Raw genomic sequence first — 13438 nt, forward strand, 5'->3', positions numbered from 1 at the left:
GGAGGATGCTATTCTGGCTTGTCAAGTCAAGAAAGAAGAGGGCTGAGCAAGAAAATAAAGTAAAAGCAACAGTGGAAAGTTGTTGGAGGGTTAGAATGATAATAGGAAAGATCAAGTAGAGATTGGCTTTTAAATTAGTAAAGTTTATTTATGCATTTTACTTAGTTTCAGGGAAAAAAACATTCCAAATTAAACAAATACACGACAAAAGGAAACATCTGTTAATCTGGAACTGAAAGGGAGATGAAAGCAGAATTTTTTTGTGCCCAGACTAATTCAACACTTACATAGGAACATAAGAATGGCCATCCTGGGTCAGACCAATGGTCCATCTAGCCCAGGTCTTCTGATAGTGGCCGATGCCAGGTGCTTCAGATGGAATGAATAGAACAGGACAATTATTACGTGATCCATCCCCTGTCATCCCAGCACGTAGCTTCTGGCATTCAGAGGCTAGGGACACCCAGAGCCTGGGGTTGCATCCCTGGCCAATCTTGGTTAATAGCCATTGATGGACCTATCCTCCATGAACTTGTATAGCTTTTTTTAAACCCAGTTATTCTTTTGGCCTTCACAACAACAAATAACAAATTCCACAGGTTGATTGTGCGTTGTGTGAAGTACTGCCTTTTGTTTGTTTTAAACCTGCTGCCTAGTTATTTCATTGAATGACCCCTAGTTCTTGTGTTATGTGAAGGACTAAATAACACTTTCTTTATTCAGTTTCTCCACACCATTCATGATTTTATAGACCTCTAGCATATTCCCTCCCCCTTAGTTGTCTCTTTTCCAAGCCGAATAGTCTTTTTTTACTCTCTCCTCATATGGAAGATATTCCATACCCTTAATCACTTTTGACCATCTCTGTACCTTTTCCAGTTCCAATATATCTTTTTGAAATGGGAAAACCAGAACTGTGTGCAGTATTCAAAGTGTGGGTGCACCATGTATTTATATAGCGGCATTATATTTTTTGTCTTATTATCTATCCCTTTCCTAATGGTTCCCAACATTGTGTTAGCTTTTTGACTGCCACTTCACACTGACCAGATGTTTTCAGAGAACTATCCGCAATGACACCAACATTTGAGTGATAACAGCTAATTTAGATCCCATCATTTTGTATGTATAGTTGGATGATGTTTTCCAATCTGCTACTTTGCATTTATCAGTGAATTTTATCTGCCATTTTATTGCCCAGTCACCTAGTTTGGTGACATCCCTTTGTAAATCTGCTTTGAACTTAATCATAAGTAATTTTGTATAGTTTTCAAATTTTGCCACCTGACTGTTTACTCCTTTTCCCAGATTATGTATGAATGCTGAACAGTACTGGTCCCAGTACAAATCCCTGGAGACCACCACTATTTCCCTCTCTCCATTCTGAAAACTGTCCCTTTTTATTCTTACTCTTTGTTTCCTGTCTTTTAAACCATGTTGACTCTTCCCCAACATATCATATTCATCTGTGTTTGATAATTCTGTTCTTTACTATAGTTTCAACTAACTTGCCTGGTACTGAAGTTAGTCTTACTGGCCTGTAATTGCCAGGATTGCCTCTGGAGCCTATTTTAAAAATTGGTGTCACACTACCTATCCTCCAGTCATCTGGTACAGAAGCTAATTTAAGTGATAAGTTACCTACCACAGTAAATACTTCTGACATTTGAGCATTTAACTAAGTTTATGAGACAAGTATTTGAAGAAACTACATTGCTCAGTGACTGGTATTTGTATACTATTCCATGAAACACTCCTAAAAATGTCAATGAACTGGACAGGTCATTCTTACCTGGTGTCTGTAATTGTACCAGCCATTTGACCCTGCTACAATGACAATCCAGTGCTTGCCTCCATCTTCAGGATCTTCGAGAGGAAATGTGCTGATTCCCAAGATACAGCCTAGCAATACAATTGCTTTCAAAATCATTTTCTTTCTTTACTCCACAACTCCAGAAACTAAGGAATAAATTTGAAAGACTAAGTCAGAAGACAGCAGAATAAAGCCAAAACAGCAATTTCTGCATTTTAAAAATATAGCACATTGCAATACAGGTGAGACTCAGTTCCTATTAGTTTGACATTGAAGTGAAAATACAATTACCTAGAATAAAAGCCTTTGAAGGAATACAAATTAATCTGAAATGGACCAAAATAAATGAAGCCAAAAGACTTGGATATTTTGTTCTACAATAGCTAGTAAATTGGTTAGTACCCATACATGTGAAATGAGTATTACTATCAACCAAATTTTACAGATAAAGATCTTCTGAAATAAAACCCATCAGACTTTTCATTCTATTTTATGAAAAATGTGTTGTTTCTTCAGTCCCTGCTTATGTAATTCACTGGTGAGTATGTTCCAGGTCGTCTTCCCCCCCGCCGCCACGGAGCATATGAGCCCCAGCTAGGAGCATGGGCTCTTTAGGTCAAATACTGTCGGTTCTGGAAATCCCCACTTCAATCCCTGGTGGTGGTGCCAGCCAAAAAGGCAGACTTCAATTCCACTTCCTGTTTGGGGAACAGAGCTTGGAGAACTTCAATTTACAACTGGGAAAGGAGCAGCCAATGAGCAGCATCACAGCTGCTATGCAGCAATGCAGGCACAAAGTGTCAATTCACCCTTCACAGCCCTTTCCAAAACACTCAGCTAGAAGAGGCAGAAGGAAGTAGTGTTACTGTTTTGGGGGAGAAACAGAGAGAAATTCTGTTGCTCTGCACCATGTAATCCTTTATTTTGGTGCAAAGTGGGTGTAAGGTGCTACCAAATCAGTATGCTATAAACAGCGTAGGTCATATTAAACCAAAATAATTCTATAATTTTTTGCCACAGAAGCGCAAGTCTGCTGCATCTAATGTTATTTAGTAAATCCAATTATTTTCCTTCATAATAATCATTCACCTTTGGTGTAACATAAAAAAAAGATGAGATGCTTCCCCCCAGCAGCCCTAAATAAACAGCATTTTACAATAATCCAGTTACCAAAACCAACTTTTGGTAGCTAAACATTACTGTGATATATATAAAGTTGTTGGGGGGGTGGGGCAGTATGCTTCAGCACTGCTTTCTGAGGAGCAAAACCACCAGCTCACAAGCCATAGTCTGTACTAACACTGGATAGTGGGCATGTCACCATTATGCCTTTACCAGATCACTGACTAGGCAAAACCAGCTTCAGTTCCTCACTGTACCAAAACCATCTGCCCCACTGACTACCAAAGTACCCCAAAAAAGCAAAGTAGCCAACATCACTTCTGAAATTGCAGTGTGCGGTGGTGAAGCATTTGTGAATGGCACATAGCACAAGTCCTTTTCAAGACTGGCTCTACAGGCCACCAATAATTCTGTCAATAGTTTAGCAAAAGAGAATATATCTTTGAAAAGAGAAGGGAAAACTTTTAATGGGCTGACAGACACACAGTGCAGGGGATCACATCGGATCATTTCTTATTAACCAGAAGTGCTTGTGACCTTTGTGTTGACAAATTCCAATACAGAGATAGGGGTAAGAGGGAATCAAAGCCAAAGAAGTGTTACTATTTTGCCTTCTTCCTAAAGCTTGTTAGATCCTAGAACACTTGTGATTCGTCTCTCCATGGCTTAAACCACTGCAGGCAAACGTGTGGAAGTGCATGCTTAAAATTTATTTAGGATTTTGGACTATAGCTATACTCAGGCTCTCTTCCTTTCTCTGGTAGTCCTAAAATTTAACCGACTTGGGTTTAATTCTATGCTACCAGTTAAATGTCATGCTAACAGATCCTTCAGACTTCAGCATTTGTTTTTTGCAGGAAACTTTTCCTAATTTGTTCACTGAGGCAGAACATCCAGATGATGTTAATAAGTCAAGATAAGTGATTCTTGTTTATGACAACTGCTGAGAGGAAATAGATGAGAGGATTAAAAATTAGAAACTAAGCTTTTCACAGAATACTTAGTTCTCCTATAGATGTAGGTCATTGGTTCAAATCCAGGTCATGTCAATCGTGACTGAGATCATCTGATCCTTGCTCAGCGGCCTATGTGAAATGAGGTGGTGGATCTCTTGTCCAGTTTCTAACAGACAGATATCAAAAACCATCACTGTAATTGGCATGAGTTAGTCTCATTAGACAAGCAGAAGAGTTGAATGGGAATGAAGACTAAACTACTCCCATTCTAATGCTGGTCCCCTTTCAGATAGAGCTGATAATCATCCTGTGCTATAACTGTTACATGGATAACTAGAGGGCAACATGGCCCCAGGCCTGCTATTCTAGACCTGCCTTGGGCAGACATGTACAGGGGAAAAAATACCAAAGACTGGGCATTTAGGACATGTAAATTAATTTTTCACTGTAAATTATATTGAAGAAACCAAATAATGCCTATTCCTATCAACAATATGGCAAATCCAAAGTGTTATGGCCTCCTGGCAAATTGAGCACCACCCAAACCAATCTCTGGCAAGGTGCTTAAAATGATCTATTCAACATTTGTCCACCACTGGCAATCTTGTCACACCATCAAAGCTTTTCCTGACTACATGATCACCAGCCATATAGTTGTATTTGTTGCTACACATGCTTCAGAATTTTGTTGGTCTTCATGCTAATATGTCCATACCAAGAAAGCCATCAAAACCAAACCAGTGCTGATAGTGGCAGTTGCTGGGCTTGGCTTCAAATAACCTCATTTCTGATCTTGTCCTGCTATTTGATATGAAGCAGCTGACTAAGATTACGAGAATCAAAAACTTCAAAGGAGTGGTTTTTGGCTTTCTTCAGTGCCCACCTTCCACTTCCACACGACAGTCTATATAACAGTGGTTCTATAGATCTGCAGCTTTGCAGCAAGCTTGATGCCACAACCACGCCACAGAGCCTGTTGAAGGGCCCAAAACATGGCAGCAGTTGCTGCTATACATGTGTCTACATCTTTCAAGCACCCTGCAGCACTATCTATAACTCTACCCAAATGTTTAAAAGCTGCCACCTGCTCAACGTCTCTCTTGACAGGTTAATACTGAGCTGGTTGTAATCTGGAGCTGGAATCTGCTTGATGGTAATGGCCAGGAACTTAATTTTATCTGGATTAATAAGCAGACCAATGTGTGCTGCTTCTTGCTCAACCAGATTGGCCATCAACTGTAGTGATTCACCAAACTGAGTCAACGAGGCAGTGTCATTGGCATATTCAAGATCTCAAAGCAGAATGGAGATCAGCTCAATGTCTAATAGACCTTAACTTTTAAATAGAGATTAATTTCTATACAACATTTGCAGTGTTTACTTTTCATCAGTCCTATTTGTCTGTCTTGTTCTGTTTCATGATTTAGTCACTTTATTTTAAATTTAAAACAGAAAAAAGTAATTAAACTAGACAGAGCAATACTAGCAAATTGCAAAAAAAAAAAAAAAAAAAGTACAAATGCTAAAATCTGCAGGGTTTTCCGAATAGCTTTTAGAACAAACTCAAACAGCAAATGTGTAACAAAGAAAGCTGCTATACCGAAGTCACTGCTTGATTTTAACTTTTAAAAAATGTTTGTCTGAAGGACAAGCCTAGACTGTTGGAAAGGTGTTAGGTAGATTAAAAAGACAGTGTTCTGTGCTGTGTTGAAAGAGGACACCAGACCAGTAATGTGAGGAAAAAAATATTCCTTGTCACATGCTATACCTTCAGGTCACAAATTGCAACAGGAAACCTGTTCAATTAGTTTGATTACCAAGAATTCACAGGTACACAATAAACATATTACAATTGTAATTTTTTTTATTTAAAACAAATGAGGAAGACACAGAACTGCAATTTTCAGTCTAGTAATAAAGTAGAACCTTGGGAATACACGTTATGTGCAGTATGTCTCGATCCTGAAGGGTTTAAAATTCACACAAAGATCAGATGATGTGCTGGGTGACCCAGATGATGGTGATAATTTAGATCTAATTACCTAGTCACCTTAGATACAGGAATTTTAATACCCGATTATAAGATGTCTTCACTATATTTAGAATGATAAACATTGCAGTTGTTTACAGCTACAGTAGAACACCAGAGTTACGAAAACCAGAGTTACAAACTAACTGGTCAACCACACACACCTCATTTGAAACTGGAAGTACGCAATCAAGCAGCAGAGACGCACAAAAAAAGCAGATACTGTACAATACAGGACTGTGTTAAACAAACTACTAAAAAAGGGAAAGTTTTTTAAAAAGTGACAAGGTAAGGAAACTGTTTCAGTGCTTGTTCCATTTACATTAGCATGATTAAAAGCAGCACTGTTCTTCTGCATAGTAAAGTTTCAATGCTGTATTAAGTCAATGTTCAGTTGTAAACTTTTGAACAGCCAAAATGTTTTGTTCTGAGTTACAAATATTTCAGAGTTATGAACCTCCATTCCTGAGGTTTGTAACTGAGGTTCTACTGTACTTACTAGTTTTTCTATTAATGCATTAGCTGAAATATGGCAAACTATAGCCTCTATAGCAAAGCTACTATAAATGAAATAAGTAATTGGCTTTCTTTAAATGAATTTAGTGAGTAAACACTGGATCTGGAGGAATCTAGTTTTTCTAAACAGCTTTTAATTTCTTGGATTAAATTCTACGCTAATTGAGCTGTCAGTTCAAAATTCCAATCATCTAGGAAATATTTTACTGTAATTTGCTTCACTTCAGCTGCTTTTCTCATTATCCACTGGCCACCTTGTTTACAAATCAAGTCACAATTCCATTCCAATGGAAGGTATTTTCATAGTGCTAATCACTGTAGTATCTAGGTGCTGAGTTTCCCAGGAAAACTGGGGGAAGGCCCAACACACGAGCCATATAAAACTCATTCTGCAACTAATACCCAAATTTTGACCTGTTGGCATCTAAAGTTAAGCACCCAAATACAGCAGAACCTCAGTTACAAACATCTCAGGAATGGAGGTTGTTTGTAAATCTGAAACGTTCATAACTCTGAACAAAACATTATGGGTCTTTCAAAAGTTTACAACTGAACATTGACTTAATACAGCTTTTAAACTTTACTATGCCGAAGAACAATGCTGCTTTTGACCATCTTAATTTAAATAAAACAAGCACAGAAACAGTTTCCTTACCTCCATTTTTTTTTAAACTTTCCCTTTTTTTAGTAGTTTACATTTAACACAGTGCTGTACTGTATTTGCTTTTGTTTCTCTGCTGCTGTCTGGTTGCATACATCCAGTTCCAAATGAGACGTGTGGTTGACCGGTCAATTCGTAACTCTAGTGTTCATAACCAAGGTTCTATGGTAAGTGACTGGATCAGAAGTGCCAAGTACTCATAGCTCATACTGAAATCAGCATGTAGCAAATCTCCTAATTTCTATAATTCAGTGGAGATTTTCCCACTTTAATTCCCTTTTAAAAATATAAAATTTTGCAAGCAGTAGAGGAAGGGGTTAGAAATCAATAGTTACTGCATGAAGTTTTACTAAATCCGCTAGTGACCGATGTATGAATTTATTATTACTGGAATTAGTGGTTTGTTATTTATGCAAAAAATGGTAGTCATTGAAAATGTGCAAAGGCCATATTTACAGTAAATAGAAAGTATTCCAGTCCACATTTTAATCAAGACAGCCTTTATTTTACCATAAAAATTGTGTAAAGCAATTTAACAATTAACCTTAAGATTAAAATTGCTTCAAACTGCTATCCCAGTGCTAGCTCATCCATTCCTACAGCAGCAGGAACAGTGACATGCCCCCATTTCCCAGCAAAAATGAGACCGCAGCTCCTCCCTGTGACTGAGACAAACCACTAGCCCTATTCTTAAGATCCTATGAAGTCCAGGTTGTAACATGACACTTCTCGAGGTCTCAGTGAAATCGGTTCAGCTGTCAAATCCACCTACTCACATACTTAACATGTAGGGACATTCTGTCAGTATTTTTTTTAATCATGAAATCGCACTCCAAGCTGCAGGTACAAATATCAATGCAGAAATTATTTATATAATGTGTTATGCATCATTCTGTAAACAAGACCACTATTTCTTTGAGCGTGAACAGGGTAAAAGATAGGCACTTTGGTCAGCCATGGTAGAACAAGTTGGTTATGACACCTGATCAGCGAGGAGGGTGGTTTGGGGAAATAAGTAACTAGAAAACTTTGTACTTTTAACATTTTTCTGATTGTTTATTACTGTTTGTCTTGCCATTTTATATTTTAGACTTTTCAGGGGAGGAACAGTGTCATACTGTGTACTTCTACAGTGTTCAGTCCAATCCTGATTAGAGTTTGGGGCACTATAATATAAATGTTTAACAGATTTTCATATAAAGCTAATACTGCCCACCTCAACTGTAAATAAATGCATTTATGTGCAATAGGGCATTTCCAACTTTATCTGCAGTGTGTGGGGAAAGTCCATTATCTATACAGGAAATTTTTAATTCTTTTGACTAGTGTTCCAATGAAAACCTTATCCTAGAGCAGTGGCTCTCAACCTTTCCAGACTACTGTACCCCTTTCAGGAGACTGATTTGTCTTGCGTACCCCCAAGTTTCACCTCACTTAAAAAAACTACTTGCTTACAAAATCAGACAAAAATACAAAAAAGTGTCTGAGCACACTATTACAGAAAAATTGCTTACTTTTTCATTTTTCACCATATAATTATAAAATCAATTGGAATATAAATATTGTACTTACATTTCAGTGTATAGTATATAGAGAAGTATAAACAAGCCATTGTCTATATGAAACTTTACTTTGTACTGACTTCCTTAATGCATTTATGTAGCCTGTTATAAAACTAGGCAAATATCTAGATGAGTTGATATAGCCCCTGGAAGACCTCTGCCTATTCCCAGGGGTATGTGTACCCCTAGTTGAGAACCACAGTCCTAGAGGACCAAATCTGTGCATGCCGGACAGTAAGAGACAGCTTCTCCCACAAAAATGTTCACACTTTCTTCTATGCCCTTCCCTTTATGCATGGAATGCTTTTCCTGAACTGCTCTTCAAAGCCAGTACCTCTCTCCACATTCATCTGTGCTGAACAACTTTAAGTGTGAGAAGAGAAACTGACTAATAACGGCTAGACTGAGGTGCAACGGGTGATGGTCCTTATGTTTAACAACAAACAAATGCTCAAGCTGAAGCTATTCCTCAGTTTGACCACTTTATTTGTATATTTTTCCTCTGCACTTGCATCTACTTTTAGATTGCACAGGCACTATGGCTTCCTTTGTTTATTCGATGCCTAGCACATTATGCGTGCTATTGGAAACAAATAAACGTCAAGTGGATCTAGTTTAAGTCAGTCAGTGGTGCTCATAAAATGTTGTATGAATTTATTACTAATGATACTGATCACTTACAACAGGCTCCTAAGTGACTTCCCCACAACTCTCTCTTGTGCAAAGGTTTCCTTAAGAAAGTCGCAGGTGCAGTTTTCTTTCGGTTCCTGCTTACCATTTCCTTATCTCAGTAAGAACTGCTGCACCTGGATCTTGTAGCTGATCAAATGTTTCTCTGCTCAAAACAACTTATGCCTTCTTGTGTCATGGGTTTGTTTTATGCAACTACCACTAACAAAGGCTGGATACTGAAATGGACACCCAGGAATTAACAAGCAGAATTTCTCTTAGCCCCTCATATACTTGAATAAAACTCCTTGGCTGGTGGGTCAACGACTACTAGCTGTAGCCTGTTGATTTTAAGGGGTCTTGGTACAGTATTAGTGGGAAGGAGACATTACCCCCATCCCCTGCCTACTCTGTGTGTTTCAGGTCCATAGCGAGCTGAGGAAAGCCAACAACCTACCTGTACCCAGTGCCTCCCGCGGGCTGCTATGACCAGACAGGCCGGAGCTTTGCTCTGTCCCTTTCCCAGTTCAGTGCCCCGGCCCCCAGCACAGGGTGGATCCCCGGCGCACCCCTGCCCGCTGGTGCCCAGACCCCCAGCAGGGCGAGGTCCCTCATCCCCCGCCCCCATCCCTACAGCCATTTCTTCCCCCCGATCCCCAGAAGGGCCCCTCTCCGCCCAGCCCCCCCCGGCTCTGCCCTGCTCCCCGCCCCGCGTGCCTAGGGTGCAGGCTGCTTTCCCTTCGCCCGCCCAGGCAGCGCTGCCTCCCTCCGGGCCAGATCTTACCCAGACCAGCTACTAGGCGGGAATCGCCCCTGTCTCCTCACACGCACCTCGGCTGCTGTGATTTGCGGCTGACGGCTGGGGGGACTGTATAGAGCCAGCCGGCCTCAGGCTGGGCGGGGAGACGGGTGAGTGGCGGCGCCATCGGCCAATCCTGTCAGTGCAGAGGCGCAGCCCGAGGCCGTCCAAATGGACACTACACTTCCCAGAATGCTGTGCTCTGCCTCCGGCAGCAAAGCCAACAGCCCTCGGTGCAATGCATGCTGGGAGTCGTAGTGCTAGGGTGTTCCGTGTGAAATATAAGGGATCGGCACAGTTTGGCACAACATGGTTGTGACCCACTGAGAACGCAACCTGGGTAAGATCTAGGCTACAGCCCACCCCTGAGGTGACCATCGTTGTTGGGTGGAAATAAGGGAAAACCACATGCAAATTGAGGGACAACAATTTATTTTAAGGAACATTTTAGGGAAATGCCATTTTCCTTAGCATAGTATATATTTTTTTGCATCATAAAAAGCATAAACCACCACAAGCCCATTTTCCCTTTTGAAGTACAGTAGCCTTTAAATTCACCCTTCCCTTTTTCGGTTTAAAAACAAGTATAAAATCACATCCCAGACTGAAATAGCTAAATTAGTACAAAAACTGTTTGTAGACCTTATAACTTTGCTGAGTCAATGTAAGGGTTGCAGCTTTGAATCTTTAACAAAGAAGTTCTTTCCCAGAATATTAGTACTTCAATTAAATAAGTGTTAAGAAATTAAAACAAAAACTACCAGAAAACTTTCAACTTTAAAGTTTTACAAAATATATATATAGCTATACTGGCAAATGTCCTAATGTAGACAACTTCTAGCAGCAAAAATGTGCTTTTGCCAGCATCGCTTATATCAACTCCCCGAACTAAATAAGTTATATGAGAAAAAGCACATTTTTGAAGTATAACTGTCTACACTAGGCCTTTTGCCAGTATAAAAATGTCATCAAAATTCACATCACCAACGGACATTGTTATACAAGCAAAAATGTCTAATGTAGATCTGGTCTATGTAGATTAGGGATAAGATTCCCTTGCCTTCTCAATTGCTCAGCTTTCACTCAAATTATAATAGCTATTCACTAGGTTTCTTGTCCCAGTAGAGTCTAAATTACACAAGACCTGAATTTCTAATGGAAAAAACACTTTAAAAAGCTCATATTATTTTTTGCATCATAAAAAGCATAAAACACCACAAGCCCATTTTCCCCTTTGAAGTACAGTAGCCTTTAAATTCACACTTCCCCTTTTCAAGAAGGTATATTATCTTTTTTTTCCAGACTCCATCTGTGATCATTGTAGTACCCATTAACATGAATACAAGAAAACTAATTTTAATTCTGCTATGACCTTGGCAGAAATTTGTTAGAAAACTGAGGAATCTGTATGGTTGAACTGTCTCAACCGATCACCTGATCTTGAATTTAAAAGGTCATGGTTAACCAATGTTAGAGATAATCCTTTTTTGGATGCTGATATCTTTGGCAAGCAGACACATTTCTCCCAAACTTTTATGGCTAAACTGTTAAAATTGATTAATTGTGTCTCATAGGTCACCCCTCTGATCTGCCAAATTCCAACACTATTTTCGAACAGAAAAAAGTTATTTTGAGCTTAATTTGCACTACAAGGGTTATGGTTTGTATCCTGAGCTACACCCTCTGGCTCTAGTGTCTGTTGAATGCTTGCTATCTAGTGTCTGTTGAGTGCTTGCTTAACCCAATAATTTCAAGTCCAAGGGTCTTTTTCATATTGTTTCTCTGTTGTACTTGAGTTACACCAGGTAAGCATGCCGAGATTTAGGTGTGTTGCTTCCAATGGAGCTAACAGCTACATCAGGGGTCGGCAACCTTTCAGAAGTGGTGTGCCGAGTCTTCATTTATTCACTCTAATTTAAGGTTTTGTGTGTCAGTAATACATTTTAACGTTTTTAGAAGGTCTCTTTCTATAAGTCTATAATATACAACTAAACTGTTGTTGTATGTAAAGTAAATAAGGTTTTTAAAATGTTTAAGAAGCTTCATTTACAATTAAATTAAAATGCAGAGCCCCCCGGACCGGTGGCCAGGACCCGGGCAGTGTGAGTGCCACTGAAAATCAGCTCGCGTGCCACCTTTGGCACACGTGCCATAGGTTGCCTACCCCGAGTTACATAGTTAAACACTCTTGTTATGTGATGCTCAGCAATGTGCAAAATATAGAAGGCAAGACCTCTGCCCCTGTGAGCTTAGCCTAACCTTTATACACTTAGATCAGATGCATAATATCACTGATCAAAGTGGTGCAGATTTTTTTATTAAATAACACTTCTTCTCTGATGGAGTTAACATTGAGAGGCTTCTTGGGTGGAGTGAGTGGGTGTTCGGATACCAAGAGGGTTTCAAGTGTAATGACCCTAGCAATGACAGTGAGAAGACAAAAGTGGGAGAAAGATATAAAAGATCTGAGTAGGCAGGCAAACTTGGGACAGACATAGACAGAGCAAGGAGTAAGAAGAAAGGCGAGCAGAGAAGGGGTGTGGTTGTGCAGAGCTTAAAGGGAAAAACAAGATGTTTGGATCTGATGCAGCAGGTGAGAGGAAGCTAAGTGAGAAACATCAGTAGAGTGTAGGAGAGGTAGATCAATCTTAAGAGCAAAGTCTTCATGGGACTAAAGGAGAGTGAGGGGAGAATCAAGAATGCCAGTGAGGAGGAGATTTGTGTAGTCCAGGCAAGAAGGGACTAAGGCATGGACAGGACTTTGTGGTAAGAATGGAGCGGTAAAGGATAGATTTTGGAGATGGAAGGATTTGGCAATAGATTGACTTTTGGAGAAGGAGAGAGGAAGAGTCCAATTACACACCGAAGGTGCAAGCTTGGTAAAAGAGATGATGGAATTGTCAATGATGACACTGAGGTGAGGATTTGAGAGGAAAGAGAGTGTGCAGTTTTGCCATGTCTGAACTGGCATTATGATTAGTGTGACCACACGTCCCATTTTGGCCAGGACAGTCCCTTTTTTAAGCCTTGTCCCAGCCATCACGACTTTTTTGGCAAAACTGGACATTTGTCCAGTTGGAATGTGGCAGGGGGGGCAAGTGGCAATGCCAGTGCTGCGCAGGAGGGAGGGCTCAGGACAGTGGCTCGGGCTGGACCAGCCCCACATAGGCAGGCGGCAGGACGTCTGGAACCGGCCCTGGGCACACGGGGGGAAAGGAGAGGGCTCTAGTTGTCCTCACATGGGCAGGCAGCAGGGGGGATTGGTCCGCCCCGCATGATGGGGAGAGCAGCATGTCTTAGTCTGGTCCTGT

The 13438-nt window shown here is 40.2% G+C and overlaps 1 protein-coding gene across 2 annotated transcripts in view; it reads right to left on the minus strand.

Moving 5' to 3' along the window:
- The window catches only part of LGMN (legumain), a 41218-nt gene extending 30742 nt beyond the window's left edge, over positions 1-10476 (minus strand). The window contains exons 1-2 of one of the 2 annotated variants that reach the window (XM_005285439.5): positions 10113-10476; positions 1793-1959 (exon numbers count right to left, since the gene is read on the minus strand). In XM_005285439.5, the coding sequence (XP_005285496.1) occupies positions 1793-1930 (138 nt within the window). In that variant the 5' untranslated portion in view covers positions 1931-1959; positions 10113-10476. Of the gene's footprint in view, positions 1-1792; positions 1960-9785; positions 9873-10112 lie in introns of those variants that run through there. The other variant, XM_042858633.2, reaches the window with a different exon arrangement.
- Positions 10477-13438: the final 2962 nt, after the last annotated feature.

Source organism: Chrysemys picta, chromosome 4 (assembly GCF_011386835.1).
Source record: "Chrysemys picta bellii isolate R12L10 chromosome 4, ASM1138683v2, whole genome shotgun sequence".
Taxonomy (NCBI): domain Eukaryota; kingdom Metazoa; phylum Chordata; order Testudines; family Emydidae; genus Chrysemys; species Chrysemys picta.